The sequence below is a fragment of the Psammomys obesus genome, unplaced genomic scaffold (genome assembly GCF_907164565.1).
Source record: "Psammomys obesus unplaced genomic scaffold, mPsaObe1.curated_primary_1811, whole genome shotgun sequence".
Taxonomy (NCBI): domain Eukaryota; kingdom Metazoa; phylum Chordata; class Mammalia; order Rodentia; family Muridae; genus Psammomys; species Psammomys obesus.
Window position 1 is genome coordinate 8,007,623 of NW_026596155.1, and position 21,797 is coordinate 8,029,419.

General features: G+C 36.9%; 1 protein-coding gene and 1 pseudogene across 1 annotated transcript in view; one reads left to right on the forward strand and one right to left on the reverse strand.

Annotated features, from left to right (window-relative positions):
• The window catches only part of Mrpl1 (mitochondrial ribosomal protein L1), a 60,211-nt gene that overhangs the window by 14,293 nt on the left and 24,121 nt on the right, over nt 1–21,797 (reverse strand). Inside the window, exons 6-7 of the mRNA XM_055594631.1 lie at nt 19,536–19,647; nt 11,877–11,983 (exon numbers count right to left, since the gene is read on the reverse strand). Of these exons, the coding sequence (XP_055450606.1) occupies nt 11,877–11,983; nt 19,536–19,647 (219 nt within the window). The remainder of the gene's footprint in view (nt 1–11,876; nt 11,984–19,535; nt 19,648–21,797) is intronic.
• On the forward strand, nt 4,705–5,018 carry LOC129667141 (60S ribosomal protein L36a-like; annotated as a pseudogene).

A 21,797-nucleotide genomic window follows, 5' to 3' on the forward strand; every position in this document is an offset into this window, starting at 1 on the left:
TGGAAAATCCTCAAAGCTAAGAATAAACCTACTACATGACCTAGCTATACCATTCGCAGCACATGCCCAAAGGACGGCCATTTTTCTACAGCTCACCCATGTATGTTCACAGTTTCTCTCTTCACAATAGCTAGGAAATGAAAACAACCAACAATAGATAATGAAAATGTGGTACATACACACTACTGAATACTATTCAGCTGGATGTGAAGGAAAATTAAATCATGAACTTTGCACTTGGTAGTATGGAACTAGAAAAGATCATACTGAGTGAAGTAACCCAGATCCAGAAAGAAAATGCTACATGCTCTCATCTAATATTCCTACCTCCAAATCTTCAGATGTGAATATATAACCTCAAGTAACTGAAAAATCCAGGAAAGTAAAAAGGGTTCATTGCAGTGGGGGTGGGGAGAGCAACGAAGAAGAGAAAAAGCAATGCACAAGTAAGCTGACTGGGGAAATGGAGGAACCAGGGGGTCCTAATTAGGGAAAAGGAAAGGAGATGAATAAAGAAGGTAGTTAATAACAGTAATGTGTCTGAAAATGTCATAATGAATCATAGTATTGATTATCTATCTAAAATTACCTATAATACATTGCATCAGTGTATAAATATACATATATACTTGAAATGAAATTTTTCCAATTGGGCTGGCAATGCTCTGTCCAAGAACCATGGACCATCTAACAAAACCCTAACACCAGGCATGAAGAGTTCTCTTGAGTTGTTGGTCAGAACTGTCCAAGAGACTCCAAAAATACTACATGCTATTGCTATTGTCCTTGGTTTCCCCCACCCCCACACACCCAGAGATAAAAGGTAAGTAGGGACTAAAGGTAAGTAGATACCATATACTTCAGATACAGGGGCCAGAGGCTGAGCTGACCTGGATGTCTCCCCCCTGAGGACTGCCTTTCATGGTACCAGAAGATACCATGCAAGCTTCCAAGGAAGGGATACAAGTAATAGCCTTACCAGCTATGGAACTTATGAACCACAAAACCCCAAGGGTGTTACAGTGGTACACCTACCTTGGCAGTAACCAATTGGTCCACTCAACAAGAGGGAAATCATGTCTGGTAATGAAAACCTAGCCAACTACCCAATGATGGTGAAGTCATGGATTTTGGAAGACAACCTACAGCTACCAGTTTAATAAACCAGCACATTCCCTACCTATATCCTAAACTTTAGTTCTTATACCCAGAGATAAGCACAGACCTCACTCCTTATCAAGAAACATTCTCTTTGCAACACATAGAGACCATTACAGAAAGCCACAACTGACCAAAATGCAGAGTTGTTATCATTATGACTTTTCTCTTGTTTTCTTAAGAAACAAGCTCTTGCTATTTAGCCAAGACTGGTGTTAAATTCTCAATTCTACTGCCTCAGTCTCTCTACTGCTAAAATTATAGCAAGATTCATATTCAAATGGATTTTTTAAAAAACTTTATTAGTAGTAGTATGGGGGCTAAGGGAGTTGTGTGCATGCCACAGCATACTTGTGGGGGTCAGAGGTCAACTTTGTAGAGTCATTTCTCTCTTTTCGAACTTTTACATGGGTTCTGAAGGCTAACCTCAGGTTGCCAGGTTTGTGTATCAAGTGCCTTTACCCAGAGTGATCTCACTATGCCCAAATAGACTTTTCAAGCTATTAAAAGTATACATGAGAATCAGTACGAAGATATTTAGAAGAATAAAAAGGAGAAGGAGAAGAAGAAGAGGAAGAAGAAGAAAAAGGAGGTGGTGAGGTGTGAGAAAGTGTGAGGGAGTGAGAAGGAGAGGGATATAATCAAGATATATTGTATATGTGTATAAACATGTCAAAGAATAAAGCATATTTTAAAAGTACACGAGACTACTTCTGTACCTGCATCTGGTATCTCCTAAAAAATCAAAGGACTGATTACTATTAATGATAAACCATCTACTCATTATAAATGTGAGAGTTAACAAGTAAAACACGGTGCATTTATTCAAATGTCTTTTTCCTTAATTGTTACTTGTGAGGTTATTGAATGCCTGGTCTATTTTCTACAGTTCTGTATAGTAACTCTTTAAGTAAATTTGGATTTGAACTTTCTGTAGCAAATTAACATTTGAGTATGATTCAACTTGGTAGCTTTCTGATTGCGAAAGCAAAGACACATTAATTTATTAAAAACATCTTTTTGTTCAAGCTGAAGCTGTATTTTTTTTTTAATAAAATACAGTGTCATTTATTCTAGAGAGGCTAGAAAATTGTTTTTTGCTTGTAGGTTTGTGGGAGTTTTGTGATTTAACTTTTTGAGACTATATGGTAAGTTATTCCTTATATTTTAAAAGAGAAAGGCATGTATGAATTTACACCCACATAAATCATACATAACCTACCAAGCTATCAAAACTGTTTAAGCTTGTTAATATCCAACAGTCATGAGAATAAGAAGTACAAATGCATTGTTATATGGATTATATATTAGTGTGCTCAGTCCAGATCACTATCTGGAACATTAGAACATTTTATGTGTGTATGTTACACTCAAGAAATTTACCTTAAGGTATGCTTGGGAAATGTTGGCAACATTTGTTTGCAAGAATTTCATTACAGTGTCATCCATAGCAAACACTGGATATACATGAAAGACCCACTAAGAAGAACTGGTTATGGTACATAATGGAGTACAACACAGGCATAAAACATGTTATGGGTTGGTCCCGAACACCACTAAGAAAGTGGCAACCGTTATTTTCATCCATACAAGAAAATTGTACGAAAGTATTATGTGGCACAGTAACATACATAAATTAATTTTATAAAGGTATTTATGTTTTATACCTTAATATTTCTAGAAAGAAAAAATGCATACATGTGTCCATGGGAAAGATCAGAAATCCCTGTTGTTTCCCTGTAGCACTTTCTTTCCAATGTTATGCTTTAAGACCTTCTCTTGAAATGTGATATTTTCATTTCCAACCAATTATGCTTCATGCGAAGATAGAAATAGGCAGTGATCACAGGATAGCAATATACATGATTAAAAATAAAACATCCCACTAATAACTTGTTTTATCTTCATTATATTCAACAAATAAGTTGAATGCCAGTTTTGCTGATATGAGGATTTGAGTTGATCCCATATATAACAAACAACCAAATACATGTATATGTAAGTTTTAGGTACAAATAATGGGAAAGATTCAGAAAGAAACTGGCTGGCTATAAAACCATTCACATAGTTCAGGGAGTAGAGGCTGAGTTTATGACATTAACCTGTAAGAAAATAAAGACACAGCATTCAGCTGGTTGTATTTATTACTTTGATACAGAAGAAAAACCAGTTTAAACTACTTAAGCTGCGCTCCACAGGATAGTACCAGACCTGGCTCTTGGAGCAGTGTGCCCCTGCAGACCCCTGCAGACTCCTGCAGGTCCTGACAAGGGGCATTAAAATGGCTGAGCTCATGACATAGCCTCAATCCAGCTAACAGAAACAAAATAAATTGTCTCCACTCACACCCATCACCCCTAATAAAAATATCTTTTTAGTTAGAAGTCAGAATTGTTTTTCCGTAACAAAACAAAAAAGTATTTTCAGTTTAGTACGCTACATCCAATCTCTATGTCTTTGTATAACTGTTGACACTGTAAAGACCATTATTAACTCTCTGACTATATAAAAACAAGCCTTAGTCATGACCAAATCTGGCATACTGGTAATTCTTTACTGCTACCCTGCTTTTATCCAAAGTGAGGAGGCCCCAGACATGTGCTATGTGATGCTGTTAGTGTCTGTACTCATTCTAAATCATATTCTCATTAATATACAGGATCTTCACTATCCCCAACCATATAATAAAAACAGCACCATGCATGAAAACCCCATTATATCAGTTTGAATTTTTTAAATGTTATCTCTCATAATTATAATAAAATTTTAGTAAATTGTTTTGTAATCAAGTACAACAGTAAATAGTTGAATACCTTTAAAACAATTTTTGTTGTTACGCTTTTTATCACTAAAGCATAACTTTGTATATCAAATCACTTGTGATTTCCTAATATAAAACTCAACAGTTTCTAGTATATTTATCAAGATGTATAAATATCATAAATCAGGATTAAGCATCTTCATCATTTACATCATTGTTGATGCCTATTTCCTCCCACTCTCATCCCAGGCAATCATTAATCTTTTTAATTTTAACTTTTCTCTGGATATTTTATATATCCAGAGTAGTATTTATATTATGTATCTGTGGTTTCTGAATCTGGCTTCTTTCTTGAAACGTTTTCTTGGTTCACCCATACTGTATTATATATAGCTTGTAACCTTTCTGTTTTGAACTGCAAGCTCACTGGATACATGTTACATCTTTTTTTTTTTTAAAGATTTACTCAATTTTTAAGCTTGTCTAGAGTTTCTATTGCTGCAATGAAACACCATTACCAAAAACAAGCTGGGAAAGGAAGGGTTTCATAGTCCATCACTGAAGGAAGTCAGGACAAGAACTCAAGCAGGGCAGAAACCTAGAGGCAGAAGCTGATGCAAAGGACATGGAAGAGTGCTGCTTACTGGCTTGCTCAGCCTGCTTCCTTATGGAACCCAGGACCACTAGCCCATGAATAAAACTATCAACAATGTCCTGGGCCCTTCCCCATCAATCACTAATTAAGAAAATGCTTACCTTTCTGAGCTGATATTGCTCCTGCAACCATGGTAAACATTCCTAAGACCTTCTGGACATTCTGCAAGAAATGTGGCAAGTACCAGCCCCACAAATGACACAGTACAAGAAGAACAAGAATTCTTTGTATTCCCAGGGGAAGCGACATTATGACAGGAAACATGGCTATGGTGGGCAGACTAAGCCTATTTTCTCTAAAAAAGCTAAAAGTACAAAGAAGATTGTGCTGAGACTTGAATGTGTTGAACCCAACTGCAGATCTAAGAGAATGCTGGCTACTAAGAGATGCAAGCATTTTGAACTGGGCAGCGATAAGAGAAAGGGCCAAGTGATCCAGTTCTAAGGCAATTTTGTTATGAAGACAATAAAATAAAATCATGAGCTTTTGTTCACCTCAAAAAAAAAAAAAAAAAGAAAAAAGAAAAAGAAAATACTTTACTACTAGATCTTATGTTGACATTTTCTCAACTAAGGTTTTCTCCTTTCAGATAACTCTAGTTTGTATCAAGTTAACATAAAACTAGCCAGCACAGGACTGGAGAGATGGGTAAGCAGCTAGGAGTATTTACTATTCTTGTAGAGAATCTACACTACATGGTTCCCACACAGTGGGTCATGGCTGCCTGCAACTCCAGTTCCAGGAGATCTGGGATCCTCTTCTGACCCTTGGCAGGTTCTTGCATGCACACAGTGCCCATATACTCAGGCACAAGCATATATATATATATATATATATATATATATATATATATATATATATACAACAATTCTCTCTCTGTGTCTGTCTTTTGGTTTTTAGAGACAGGGTTTCTCTGTGTAGCCTTGCCTGTCCTAGACCAGGCTGGCCTTGAACCCAGTGATCTCTCCCTCTGCCTCCCCCAGTGCTAGGATTAAAGGCATGCACCACCACACCCACCTCATATAACAATATTTTAAACAGATTTATTTTATTTTTATTTATGCGTATGTGTATGGGTTGATGTATGTGCAGATGCCCAAGGACGGAGCAATCCAGAGAGGTGGAGGCAGTTGTGAGGGACCCTGTTTGGATGGTAGGAATCAAACTTAAATCCTCAGGAAGAGCAGCAGGTGCTCTTAACCACTGAGCCATCTCTCCAGCCCCATCACACACATTCTTCAAGTATACAGTCTAGTTTTGACATACACTTACACACATGGAACCACAACTAATAAGAATAATTAATCACTTCCAAATTCATTATATTGCTTTGTAATTCCGACTTCTTGCTCCTCCCCACCTATCTCCGAACCCAAGGTAATCAATCAGTAGTTGTCTATCAATATAAATTAGCTAACATTTGCTAGAATTTTATATAATTAGAATCGTAAAATATATAGCCCACACTTTCCTGGCTTATTTCACTTGGCATACATTAACATATATGGAGTTTATTAATTACTTTTGTTCATATGGATCGTGTGATGGATATTTAAAATATTTCAAACTAGGGAATATTAACACATCAGTTTCAGAATCTCTGTTTGAACATATGTTTACATTTCTTCTGAATACGTGACTAAAAGTGGAATAGCAGAATCTGTAAAGTTCAGCTTCTTTACAAATTACCAAATTGCTTGCCCAAGAGGTTGCATCATTTAATAAAGTGAATTTTCCCACAAATAGTGAGGGCATAGACCAACCCACCATTTCCTCACCAACACTAAGAATGGGTATGAGGGGAGTAGTTTCATTTATCCAGTAGATATGTAATAATAACTCCTTGCGTTTAATTTACATTGCCCCAATGACTACAGATATTGCTGATAATTTTATGTTTTGTTTGTCATCTGTCCTATCTCTTTTAAGTGTTCAAATTTTTTGCCAATGTAAAAATACCAGGTAATTTACTGAGCTTAGACATATTTTTTATGATTTGGGATTTACCAGACATGATTTGCATTTTTTTTTACAATCCATAATCATTGCATTTTCTTTGCATTATCTGTTAAAAATTGGGAACTTTCAATTTTCATACAGAACCAATTATCAAGTTCATCTATGAATCACATTTTTGAGGACACATCTTAAAAAAAAAAATCATTCCATAACCCAACTTTTTCTTCTAAAGTAATCAATTTTAGGCTTCATATTTAAGAGTTTGTAATTAGCTTTTTATACATATTAAGGTATTATTATATGTGATTTAAAATAAGGGTTGATGTTGATTTGTTGCAGACAAATATCCAACTGTATTGGTGACTTTTCACGAGAAAAGTTGGTTTATCCACTCAAAGTGTTTTTAATTAGCTGAAAATCAGTTGTTCAAACACTTCTGTTTTTGATTCACTATTTTTTCCATTTTTTTTTTAACATCAGTATCATGATGCCAAAAGAGCTTTATCAGTATATTTGATTTGTTTATTATTCGAGGCATTATCATTCTGCAGCGTGGCTGACCTGAAGCTCACAGAGATCCACAGGCCTCGACCTCTAGAATGCTGGGATAAATGAAACGTGCCATCACGACCAACAATTTTTGTAAATCTTCAACTTTGCTATTATTCCAAGCTGCTCTGACTATTTTAGGTTCTTTGTATGTCTGTGTGTGCACGTGTGAAGCAGGTGATATGTATGACCATGTACATGCAAGCTGTGTGCATGCATATGGAGGGCAGAAGTCGATACTGGGTGGCTTCCTCAATCACTCTCCATCTTATTTTGTGAGACAAGATCTCTCCCTAAAAGTAGAACAACCAACAGGCTGATGGGCCAGCAAGCTCTAGGGATCATGTCTCTGCTTCCAAAGCGCTGGGGAAAGAGCTGCATGGCGCCATGCCTGACCTTTTGTGTGCATGCTGGGGATCCAAGCTCAGGTCCTTGTGCTGGGCAACAAGCATTCTACCAACTGAGCCACCTCCCCAGTCTCAGTCCTCTGTATGTCTATATGAGTTCTGAGCCACTTAACTAGATTTCAAAAATCTAACTGGGACTTTCAGAGTGTGACCAGTCAAGCAAGCTTATCTTCAGTAGACCTGGTATTGCAAATCATTCTACAATTGCACAAAGTACATCTCACCATTTATTTCATCCTTGATTTCTCTCAACTGTATTTTGATGTTTTCAATATATGGACTGCTCATATCTTTAGATCCATTCAGTATATGGATTTATTCATCAGTACTTCTTTTGATATTATAAATCAAATTCTATATTTAAAATTTCTAATTTAGAATTTTACTGTTATACAGAAACACAGTTGAGTTTTATACCTTAAACTTGTATCTCCAACCATATATAGCTGCTCTCTTTGGTTTACTAGTTAAATCAACTATCTGTGAATAACAAGTGGCACTTTCTACTCTAGACAACTTTAACTCTGTTCCTTGCCTCACTAAATTGTGTAAAATCAGCAATATTCAACGCTCATGAATGTTGAACAAAAGCAAATCTCAGGAAGAAAGCAGGATACAGTTGTTAACCACTAAGCCTGATATTGGTTTTTCTGAGATATCCTTTATGAAATTAAGGACATTGGGGTCAGTGTTAGGACCTGAGTTTGTATCTCAGTACCCAAATGGGACAGCTTATAACTGCCTGCCATTCCAACTACAAGGAGATCTGATGCCTCCAGCTTCTGCAGGCCCCTGCATTCATATGCACATACCCCTTCTCACATACAATTAAGAATAGAATCATTTTAAAAACTTAAAGAAAATTAAGGGCACTGACTTTTTCGTGGGGGGATTCTGGGACTGAACACAGGACCTTGTGTGTGGTAAGCATGCACTCTACCACCAAGTGGCATATTGCATTCCAGCTGATTTCTATCCCTGCTGTCCTGAGATGTTTTAACCAGCATTTTGATTCTAGATTCTATGAAAATGACTTTTGGGTTTCAGTTCATTAATACAGTGAATTCTAATAACTATTAAATGTTAATCCAACCTTGAATTCCTACAATAACTATTTGGTCACTGCACTTTAAACAGGGTTAGTCCCCAGCAAAATCCCTGTTGAAATCTGACTGTCCCTGTGGCAGTGTGGGGTAGTGGCTCCCAGGAAGTTGCTAGGTTAAGAGGAGTGGACTCATTCTCCAGACAACATGTTGCTTTTCGGCAAGGCACCTTCTCATGCCTTGCCTCTTCAGCACAGCTTGCACTCTTCCATTCTTCTGCTATGACATGATGTGGCATGAGGTTCTCACCATATACGAACTCCATATACTTCCACTCTGCCACCTCCAGAATCACATGTTGACAAAAAAAAAAATCTCTACTTTTTGTATATTACCCAGTCTCAGGCATTCTGTTACAGCAATAGAAAATGGACACAGGCAACCTAAGTATTTGTTAGAAGTGAGTTACATTTTTTTATGTCTATCTTCATAAATGGTATTACACTATGGTTTTCCTTCTGTAGTTTTGATTTCAAGATACTTCTCACTGTTTTAGGTGGGAAGGTAAATCATGTCTATTACTCCACCTTAGCCAAAAGTATCTGTTCCATGGTTATTGTTACTGTCACATCTGCTCCTTCCTAGCCAGGCAGTACCAACCATTACTATCATTCTACAGGAAGTAGGGGAAACAGAACACAAGAAGAAACAGTTCTATTGTTTCAAAAAGCATGAAATTAGATTTGAACAACAACTATAGGAATCTAAACTCCACTCCACTAATCTTCCACTATAGCAAAGTGGAAATACTTCAGTAGCATTTAACAAATATTCTTTAAAAACATAAATATCTTTTTAAAAATCATGACAAAGAATTTGCAAAAGAGTTACATAGTATGATCAGGGTCCATATTTTAATCACTATGGTATCCTAAAGAAAAAAAAAAAAAGAGACACTATGGTTTCTTACACTTTAGGACTTATTGAACTATTAACTACAGAATATATTGAAAATATACCTTAAGAAAAAGCAGATTTAATCCAGCTAGGAAGAGCTTTATAACGATATTCTATGATCCTCAAAGACAAAATAATAACAGCAATGATAGATGTTATTGTTTTAAAATTGTAGCTAACCCATAAAAATACACTGTGAAATATTCATTACAATCCTATATAACAGTGACATTGGGAACACAACATTGAGAAACTTGCCTGAAGTCTACCACTCCTTACATAGAACAACAACTATCAAACAAGTCTGTACAGATTCAGGAGAATCTCTGGAGTTTTGCGTTTGGGCTTTTGTCTGTTTGTGTTTGGATTATAACACTGTCAACCTTAAGAAACAAGAAGCTCTGCCAAGGGCCTTTGGGAACAAGGACATTTCAACATCAGAGTCTGGTAGCGCTCAGGCCAAGTAAATGAGGGCACTGTGACAAGCGGGGCTTATTACCAGCTGCAGAGATCTGCTCTGCTTCCTTTCCAAGGAGCGTGTTCCCATTGTAAAACTAGTAGAGCGTTTTGTCTAGATCTCTGATAATCTACAGCGGATGTGGTTCAGTTAGCTTGGACTACCAACTACTGGCTATGATATGAAATTGTTTTATGATATAAAGCAAGTGAGAGAAACAAAACTTAACAGCTACTTGAATATTTTTAATCGTGAGCAGAGTACTGAGCCTACATGCCTCAAGACATTGCAAAGGTTCAAATAGCTACCTATTTCCCTCAATTTAGCTATGAGACCTTGAAAGTTTTCAACCTTATAGCCTTCTGAACGTTAATCTATAAAATGAAGGTGATGGTTTTACCTCCTCTGTGCTTGAGTTCCATCTGATACACAGACAACACAACTCTTGCGGTTGAGGCTCAAGAAAAATTATGGGAGACACAGTGAAAGGTTGTAAGAGGCAGAGGAACGGGAAGTTTGCTGTGAAATTATGTCTCCTAGAAATGTCAGAGAAGCTACACCCATGAAGTCTCACCAACATAGCTGCCTAAACCTGAAAAGGATGACATCATTAGACATGCTAGTGTGGAACGGGAAAAGCTCATGAGACCTCAGCACTGTACAAAGAACTCTACACAACAAATGCTGAGTGTGGAGAAATGGTCTTCCCCAGAGAAAAGCACACCAACTGATTAGTCAATAACCAACTGGTCAGCCCTGAAAGCATATACATACAAGTAACAGCATGCAGACTGAACAGCTTATATTTATATATTTAGGAATATATACACATGCATGCGTACACATAACATGCGCGCACACACACACCAATTAAAGAAAAAGAGGTCATGAATTTGGAAGAGAGCAGGGAGATGGAAGAGCATGAAGGAGGAAAGATAAGGGAGAAATATGTAATTATAATCTCAAAAAATTGAAAAATTATTAAAAATAAAACTCATCAAAAAGATTTAACAAACAAAATCATTTAGAATAGCACCAGACATTCGGAAGGCCTTATTTAAGTCTTGTTTTCAATAATTTACTACTATTCCTATAGTTATAAATAGGGAAAACTACATAAACAGGCACATTTGGAGATTCTTCAGTACAAAGAACAGTTGCAAATAACAATAACTTTAATGTTACACAATGCTTATTCATTTAAAAACATAGATCTAAGGCTGGTATGGTGGCACATGCCTATAATACAAGCACTTAGGGAGGCAGAGGCAGGTGGATAGCAGCCAGCCTGGTCTACGAAGCAAATCCAAGACAGCCAGGGTTACACAGAGAAACCTTGTCTTGAAAAAAACAACAACAAAGAAAAAACAAAACAAAACACATAGTTCTATAATTCTAACACACCTATATTAATGTCCTAAAATGGTGTTAGAAACTGACATCAACCATCTTCTATAAGTATATAAGTAACTTGTAAAACACCAACAGAAATAATCAGACACAATTCATTGAAATGAAGCAAATTAACCCTTTATACAGTATTAAATATATTATGTGCTCAGCAATATGCAATGTTCTTCATGGAATCTAAGCCTTACAACTCTTAGAAATCTTAAAATATTAAATGATAAAAAACTTGTATGTTAGAATAGATAAAGCAAAATGCAAGTAAATGCCAGTGCACGGAACAAAACACAGGAAGAATTCTCTAACAACTTTTATTTCACATTCATTGTATGTGTGTGTTGTGTGTATACACATAAATTTATGTGCATGCCCTTATGCTACAGCATGCTCTGGAAGCCAGACATGGCTTGCAGCAGATTCTCCCTGGAAGGAAGATGCTCAAGTGGCACTAAACTTGGTAAGCTCCCCGTATGTGTGTATGTGGCTGGAACATCTGAACAAAAGAGACGTAGCTATAACTTACTGTTGCTATTTTGGTGCTGAGGAAGTTCTGCCTTTCTTCATCTACCATAATTTCAAGCCCAGTCTTAAATAATTCAAGCATTTTGGGGATGTCACGACCAATGGCATCTGGTTAGAAAAATCAGAAAAATCCAAAATTATTACATTAGGTAAACAAGTAGCAAAAATTAATGACTGAAATAAACACAAACCCCATGTAAAGAAACAGCGAATAAGCTGTGCAGACAGATGTTTTCATATTCGCTTGGGCCCGGTTTCTACTTCATGGCCTTGGGTGCTCTTCTCCCACTGGGTATGGATGAGACCTGCAACTTGCCTTCTAACCAAGAGACAGAATGATATGCACTTAAGCCTGCATCACATAGCACTACAAGCCTGTCTTAGAGTATACGCTTCCTTATTGGCTTTGAAGAAGCTACAAGACTGTGTGCTACCACGTAGAGAGCACGATAGAGCAAGGGACTCCAAATCCAGCAAGAGTAAATGGAAGCTTTGGTCCAGCAAAGAACAGACCTCTGCCAATAACCATGTGAGTCTGAAAGGGGAGAACAAACTCCACAGAGGTATCTCGTGACCTTTACCATGTACACTTGCCTCCCTTCTATCATGCATGCACACACATACACACACACAATTAAAAGAGTTTTATTATCACTGTTAATGTTAAAGCATACCATTATTATCTTGAAATTTTAACTTTTTATAGAAAAAGTAAGGTCATTTTCATACCACATATTCTAATCCAGGTTTCTCCTCCCTCATCTGTTGCCAGATCCTTCCCACCTCCCCCCCCTTTCAACTCCACCCCCGCCCCCTCTCTCTCAATATCTTTCTCTCTTTTAAGAAAACAAATAGGCAAATATAATAGACAATGATTTAAAAAATGACTAACAAACAAAAAAGAAACTACAAAAAAAGCAGGAGAAATACACACATGCAGATACACACAGAGAGAGACATATGTATATAAACACAGAGAGGGATAAACACACACATGCACACAGAGTTATGCACATAGTTATACACCTACAGACATACACACCATAAAAACTCAAAATTGGAAACCATAGCATACAATCAAAAGACTAGTAAGGTTGAAGAAGAAGAAGGAAGAAGAAAGAAGAAGAGGAGGAGGAGAAGAAGAAGAAAAAAAAAATCTGTAAAAATACCCATGAGTTCATTTCACTACTGGGTCTTGGGCCTGCCCTTAAGTGGTTTGTAGAACAAGTGTGACTCCTTGGAGAAACTGTTTCTTCCTCTTGGAGAGTCTGTTAATTGAAGGTAGCTTCTTGGTTGGGGGTGGGGCTCGTATCTACTTTGACCTCTCAGTACTGGGACCCCATCTTGGATCCGTACAGGCCTTATGCAGGCTGCCACAGTACCTATGAGTTCATGTGTGTCAGTCCTTTCATGTCTGGAAGGCACTGTTTTGTTGGTATCATGCATTCCCTAGGTCTCTTCAGATCTTTCTGCCTCCTCTTCTGCATAATTCCCTGAACCCTGAGTGGGGAGATTTGATGGAGACATCCCGTTCAGGACTGAGTGCTCCAAGGTCCCTCACCCTCTGCACACTGTCCAGCTGTGGGTCTCTGTGTTTGTGTCTGTCTGCTGCAGAAGGAGGTGTCTCTGATAATGGCTGAGTGAGACACTGATTTATGAGTAGGGCAGAATGCTGTGAAGAGTCATTTTATTCCTCCTTTAATTCTTTCTGATTCTGTTTCATATATCTTGGGGCTCTGCTTATAAATGAGAATGTACCTTATTATCCAGCTTTTTCTTCATTATCAGTTCTCATTTTAAAAATCTAGTCTGTCTGGCATTAACATGGAGACATAGAGAATTAATGACATCCTCTAATTCTTAGTTGTTTTCATGGTTTATAATTATCCACAATTTTACTTCAGTCTATGTGTTTAAAGTGTTTCCTCTGCAGACATTGTGCAATTAGCTAGCTTGCCATTCGGCAGGAGTATGTAGCCCATTTCCAAATTTCCAAACATGTATCTCGAATTAGAAATTTATGTGTTTTCTACTATCTCATCATGTTTGTTCCTCTGTCCCTCTTATACAGCCATTTTTTCTTTAAAAACAAACAAACAAACAAACAAAATCAGGTTTCTTTTATTCCACTCTTTAGATTTAAGCTCCGTGCCTTTTAAAGATGCTCTGGCGACTACAATGATCACCTTTTTTAAATCATAAGCTACTTCATGTTAGACATGTACCAGCTAATATTTCCTCCTATGCCATCTTTACTTTGTGATGATTGTCATACTAAAACCTGGATGACTTCCTGTAGATTTGTCTTTAAAACAGTATCAACTATGGTACTTATGACCAAAATTAGAGAATCATTCCAGATGTTTACACTTCAGTTATTCTTGTTGATTCTATCTCTTCACCATCCCTCAATAACCTTCTTCTGTCTTCACTGCCATTGCAAAATTTACTTTCCTCTTGTATCTGGACTAATACAACAGCCTTTGCAATGTTCTCCATTGACGTTTCTACATTACCACATGTCTGCCCATGACTTACATACCCCCAGAGTATTCATCCGATAAGAAAACCATAGCTCATGGTTCTGAACATGGTTTTCAATGGCTCCCATCTGCCAAGAGGATAAAATCTAATCTTTGTGGAATAGCACAAAAGGCCCCCTCTGCCTGGCCCACTGCTTATCACTGTCTAACCCCATTAACCACACTATCTGATTACAGGCCACATCCACGACAGAAAGCAGCTTAGAACTTCCTGAATACACTCACTCTTGCTTGACTTTTTTATGTTAATGACGCCATTTCTTCTGTCTAGATTGTAGTCCACATGTTATGAAAGCAACCACCTATTCACGATTAACCTCTCTACTGCTATCTTCTTAACATAGTTTGACTCTGAGAAGTAGTTACAATAAATATATTATTTATTGTAAAAAACAATAAATAAATACAAAAAAGTACCCTTTTTGCATATTAAAGGGTACTTTACGGCTTAAGTTTAATAATCTGTTTTCATTTTATGTGTGTTAGTGTTTTGCCTACATGTGTGTCTGTTACATCCCCTGAAACTGTAGTTAAAGACAGTTGTGAGCTGCTATGTGGTTGCTGGGAATTGAACCCAAGCCCTCTGGAAAAACAGCCAGTGCTCTCAATTGCTGAGCCATCTCTCCAGTCAAGGCTTAAGTTTATTCTTCTCTGTCTCTTCTGTCAATATGTATTTTCTTAAAAACTGTGGACTGTCTTTTAATCTTTCAGTAATTATCCATGTATGTAACAAATGGGCTGTGATGGTAGAACTGACATGGAAGCACACGTAAGTTCCCTTAAAGCAATTCATTTGCACTTTTAGGAATCTTACGAAGTTGGTATATACAGCATAAACTTCTTGTATACCTTGTTTGTGCTAAGCTCTGCTTATATTATTGGGCATTTGTTAGCATGAAAGATGTTTTATAGATAAGAATTAATGGGCCTCAGTGATATGTTGCCTCCATTTCCTTGTTGCAAAGTTCACTTAATGTCAGATTAAGGAATAAAGCCAAGCCCGAAAGATGTATGCTCTCTATTACTTATTCTGTTTTTGGCAGGGACAAATATCAGGTTACCATGAATTTGATTTGTTCTATTGACATACACTTGCTCTCCATTTTATTTTCTCTGTGTGTTTTACACTCTACTTTCCTCCTAGTCTTTCTCTCCCTTTAATGCTCTGTACTGTTTCTATAATAAGCACAATTCAGTCCTTCACTTCAGTATCTTCTCTCTCTCTCTCTCTCTCTCTCTCTCTCTCTTTTCCTGTATCACAGAAAATAAAGAAGCAAGAAAGGAAAGAAAGAAGTTAGGAAGGAAGTTGGAAATAAGCCAGGAAGAAAGGAAGGGAGGGAGTTAGAATTGAGCATGCTTAAGTTTTAGGAAGTTGTGAAAACTAAGAACTGACATTTGAATTTGGGGGGAGCACTATTTGAGGTAAGTGTGAAAGAGGCAGTCGAAGTACAAACAATGTTAGGTAAGGAAGTGGAGGCAACAAATTACTGAGGGCCACTAATTTTAAGACTAGAATAAAAACGAGGAACTAAGACCGTACAACAAGGGCAGCTCAAACAAACAAAGCGCTCCCTGTTTGACGGACAAAGCTGGGTGTAAAGATGTACTGAAGGTAGTGCTAGTTCTATGACACCAAAGACTTTCACTCCATGTTCAAAGCTGCTACCATATCGTTAGTCATAAACCAGGTGTTCAACTAGCATAAACATAATTATATTTTGAATGTATAAATTACACTTAATCCATGGTTCAGTTGAGTTATTAACTCTGTATGTTCTTTCAACTGAATCCTGAATTAAATGGTCATTAGTTACACAACATTTGTAGAGTGAAAATGCTGGGACAGACACTATTCTAAGCCGCAAGACAATAGCAACAGATAAAATTAAAGTGTAATTGTAGGAATTGAACACATACATATTGCAGATAGACCCGAAAAATAAATAAATCCAAAGACTCAAGAAAGTAAAGAACTCAATGTGTACATGTGTGAGAAACAGCACAGCAGGCCCTAGGGCTGAAATAAAGAAAACAATGTTCATATGATTATCTATAACACACTCATAATTAATCTATCATAACAGTACCTACTCCTTAAAGATTCATTCACATATAGTTTTTAAACTACTATAGGGAGGCAGAAACTTGTTTTTGCATTTCTTCTCATAAACCCTAAAAGTTCAGCTTCAGTAATAGAAGTAATACTTGGAAGCACAGAACATTATTTCAAGACCTAAAGAATCCTTTAAATTCTTATAACTTTAGCACGTATGAGTCTTAGTCTGATGCAGGAAGCAGGAAGCAGGCACTTGCAGTCCTTGGAGCTCAATGCCCAGCCACCTAGCCAGGCTTGGTGAAAGACCCGGCTCAAAACATGGACAGTGAACGAGGAAGACACCAGACCTCTACCTCTGGCTTCCACATGCAAGCACATACATGTACCTACACCTGAAAATGCGTACACGAACACACACTTCACACTCAAGGAAAATGTCCATATTGATGATGGATGAGTTTCACGGAGCTCTTAGAAGAGAGGGGGCAGCAAAATGAAGCCAAATCCCTTTCAAGCAGGTTTTAAATATTTTTCATAAAAACAAAAAAGTGCTGAGGGAAAAAAAAAGCCAAACAGGAATGTGAAAAAGTGAATTTGCCTATAGTTATAGTTATATAAGAAATGTGCACAATGGATCTAGCCAAGATGGTAACACCCACTGCTGTCAGTAAAACTGAGACAACATGTGAACCAATGAGCTGACAGCTGGTTCTTGCTGGAGCTCCAGAATTTCTATTTTACCTTAATGTGTTTTGTTGGATCTAAAGGGGCTCAAACATTCTGAAACCAGAATCTGAATAATCTCTACAAATGCACAATACAAGAGCCATCTGTCCTCATGAACATCTGGTATGTTCTGTGTGAACATTCTGACAGGCTAATAGTTTGTTTTCATGCTTAAAGAACACAAATGTTTTGCTGGTTTTGATGAGCAGACCCTGTGTGGGTGAAATAAAATGTTAGAGAAGGGGTGCTGTCATTCTTCCAGGTGCCTTGTTAAAGCACACAGGCAGGGGAGAGGGACACACGCACACTAAGGATACACACACATGGTCAGTGTGGTTCATTATGAAACTAGAAATAAAGTAAATCCCCCAAATAAGCATAAACACTTTAACAGGAAACTTGCTATTTGGAATAAAGAAGTTATTTGAAAACCTTCCAGCTTAAACAACAACAACAGTAATGCTAATGAAAAGAGAGTGGCAAAGGCATCAGTTAATGCCCGAGAACCGGCTGAGTGGTACAGCCGAGTGGCACAGACGGCCCCGCGAGCCTCACCTTTTACTGCTTCCATTAGTGCCACTGGCTGCAACTTGACCTTAATTAGAAATAAAAACTGTTTTTGCAAAATATTTTCTCTAAGTCTGACTGCAAATCTGTCCTCCCTCCCCTCAGTAATATTCAATTGCAGGCCTGACTTAAAAAAAAAATAAAAAAAAAAAAAAGTGAGCCTGATTCTATAACAACAAAGGCAGCTGTGATAAAAATCTCTATCAAAACTGCCAAGTCCCCGCCTATATCTAATATGAGCTCATATACAGGCTCATAACAAAATCATAGCACAATAAAAGAATCTGAATCAGTTCTAGTTAGATCATGAATAGTTATCTTAGTAGCTAATACGTATGAAGAAATTTAGTTAACCTTTTTTTATTCTTTAAAATTTTGAAATAAAAAAGTACAAAACAAATTTTAAAATACTTATTTCATCTGCAATACCTAATAAAAACAACCCTTATCTGTTGCAGACATCCAGCACCACCTACAACAAATGAACCTATTCTGTGAGTGTGCTCATACTGTGTTCATCAATGACACTTATCAGGAACTGCCTTCTGTAAAAACTCTTCCTCTCCCCTCAGCTACTCCCTTCCTACGAAGTCACAGCATCTGTCTTTACCACTGTACTCTTCACTGTTCTCATCGTACAGAACTGACTTTAAACATTACCCTTAGTCTCTTGTAACTTCAGCTTAAGTGGGCTCCCTACCTTTACTTTCAATCCAAAACAGTATGTCTCACGCCACTCTAGAGAACAAATGGTATCACATCACACTTTATAACATCTAAATGATTCATGCTGAATAGAACATCCATGCTTATTAACTCCTAACTCAAAGACTTCCTCAAAACAGCATCAATCCACCCCAACATCCATTATTTCCATTATTCACTTCCATATCATCGTAGAGGTACCATCCCTACAGCCAAAAGGACCTACCCAACATTTCTTAGAGCCAGCCTTTCTAGCGTACTTCTCTTCCTGTGGTTAATATATTCTACTTATTTCTCAATCCATGCATCCAATTCTACTGGTAACAGCTTAAATGTCACCTTACTCATGATGCATTGGTTTCACCCCTATATTGTAAATACACCCCCCCCCCCAGCGTATATCCTTAGTACCTTAGGAACTGACCAATTGGTATCATTTTATAACACTTACGGCATTTTATGTAATTAAAGTACTTCTCTTACTATATTTTTGTTGTTAGTGGTGTTTTTGTTTGCTTGTTTTATCAAGACAAGATTTCTCTGTGTAACAACCCTGGCTGTCCTGGAACTCACTTTGCAGATCAGGCTTGACCTCAAACTCTGAAATCCACCTGCTTCTGCCTCCCAAGTGATGGGATTAAAGGTATGTGCCACTGCTGTCCAGCTTCTTTTACTGTATTTTTCAAGGACATATTCATAAAGAAAAATTCTACTAAGCGGAAATACTTACATAGCCAAGCACTCATTTATATGCATTTACATACAAGCTGAATGCTTTAAATGAGCCTATATATCATATTGATAAAGAAGTATAAAAGTCGACAAAATGGCATGATGACAATGCTCTTGGTATTACATTTCATTAATGTCAGCTGGATTACAGTACTCTGACAACAATATTAATACCAAAGAAGAAAATAAAATCTACACATTCTTATAATACCAGTCTCAAAATCAGGCATGATACTTGGTCTACAAACATGTTAGCAGCATTGCTTTCTTCCAAACAAAATTATAAAGAAAGCTATGAGAACATACTGAAATAACAAAAATTCCCCCTTACTTCTAAAAGTCTTTGGAAACCTGTTATTCAGTTTCTTCTTTAATGGGTTAATCTCAGTCAGTATTTCTGGAACAGCTACATAAAAATCTGCAACAACCTCCTCATCCAAGATCTGAAAACCAGAGGAAAAAACAAGAAACAACCTTAACTTTTTGAACATAAGTAATTTCATTATGAATTTTTCTTCAAACACAGAATTATACAAATAAAGTTACCAGTTATGAAAAAATCAGAAGGAAATATTTAACATTAAAATATAACATTTTGTTATATTTTAAAAATAGATACATATATTTTTAAACAAAATTAATGGCTTTAATTTTACTGTGAGATTATACTAGGCAAAATGAAGTTACAAGCTGGAACACCATATTGATATGGGGCCAACTCCCACAAACCTCCCAAAGCAGCATTCCTGTCTATTAAATGTAGAGAGAAGTGAACATTTTTCAAAAGATCACATGCAAAGGTAATAGCTCCTAGTTGCCAAACTCACTAGCAACCATTAACTTTCTAAATTTAGTACATCAAAAGACTGAATTTATCATTATTTGCACAAATTTATCATTATTTGAGTTAAAATTCTCCTCCTTACCAATAACTAAAACCAAAAGGCGAGAGGACAAAGATAAGTTCTCTTACAGTTTATCAGACATACCGTATTTCCATTCTCAGAACAAGAGGATTCATAATCAGACTTTAAAGAACTTGTTGATAAACCCAGGCTGACACTCAAAATAAATATTATACCACCATACTATACTCCACTTAAAAATTTAATTAATAACTTTTTTCTTTGTTTGTTTTTGAGACGGATTTCTCTGTGTAGCCTTGATTGTCCTAGACTCGTTCTGCAGACCAGGCTGGCTTAGAACTCACAGTGATCCACCTGCCTCTGCCACCACACCTGACTTAATTTAATAACTTTTAAAAGAAAATATTGCCAGGGTACAAATTTTTCACCAGTCATGCTTATTTTTACATGAAACCTTACCTATCCAAAGCTTTGGTTTGGGTTAATGAATTCAGAAAAAATGAACTCTGGTAAAATTAGGAAATATTCTTGCAATTTTCTTTCTGTTACTAGTGTTTTATTTTAAAAATTCTTCAATCTTTAAATAACACTCTGTGCTCCTCATAAAAATAATGACATATTAAGTGTGGAGAACTTATGTGTCGTGAATTCTGTACATATTTTATACAGTTTAATTCATCCAATGTTCACAACAATCCTACAAGGTGGGAGCTAAAATTAACTATTTCAGATGAGGAACCCAGAGCCTCAGTGAGAAGTCAGCATGCATCTTCAAAGAGAAACAGCACCATTCAAACATAGGTAGTGGGGTTCTAGAACCAGAGTCCCCATCCCCAAGAACAAGGAGGAAAGAAAGACAACTTTGAAATGCTGAAGAATTTTATGTAAGGGTTTCATCAGCAAGCTTCCTAAAATTAATTCTATGACATGTTCCTTTAAGATAAAAATTATCTGTGACAGTTATGCTAAAATTTACCTTAGGAATACATCCTAGAATAACACGAATCTGTACACGGAAATTACACTTTTACAGACAAGAAAAAAAAACAAACATTAGTTTCAAATCTCTCTGGGCCAAATATATGTGACATTTCAAAATGAAATTAATTTAATAAAGATCTTAGAAATTATGCAGAGTCCAGTAAGTATAGGCTACTTTATAGTTTCTTTTCAAAAAAAAAAAATATCTTTTTTATGAGAATGAGTGTTTTGCTTGCATCTATGTCTGTGCACCACATGCATTCCTGGTGCCCATGGAGATCAGAAGAGGTCCTAGGGTCCCCTGGAACTGGAGTTACAGAAGGTATGGGCTTCCATGTAGGTGCTCAGAACTGAATCTGGGTCCTCTGCTGAACTGTTTCTCCAGCTAAATGCTAAGGAGGACAGGATACTAACTTAAGAAAGCAGGAATGGGGCCTTGGAGTATTACTGGTCTTAGAACATTTGTCTACCCTGGATAAGGCCTGGGTTCAACCTCCAGTATTGCTTTAAATAAATAAATATAAACATACAGAAATGCGCTTGAAAATCTACAGCCATGCTATTACTTAAAAAAACAAACTGTTTTGGCCTTACTCCATGGCTTGAATGAATACCTTCTAAAAATGCGCGGAAAGCTTTCAAACATCTGACGGGAAGAACCTCCTGGCTACGATAACCTACCCAAGCAGCACTGCCTCCCCAGCAGTGCACTCGCCACTGGCCCCTAAAAGAAAACTATGTACCTA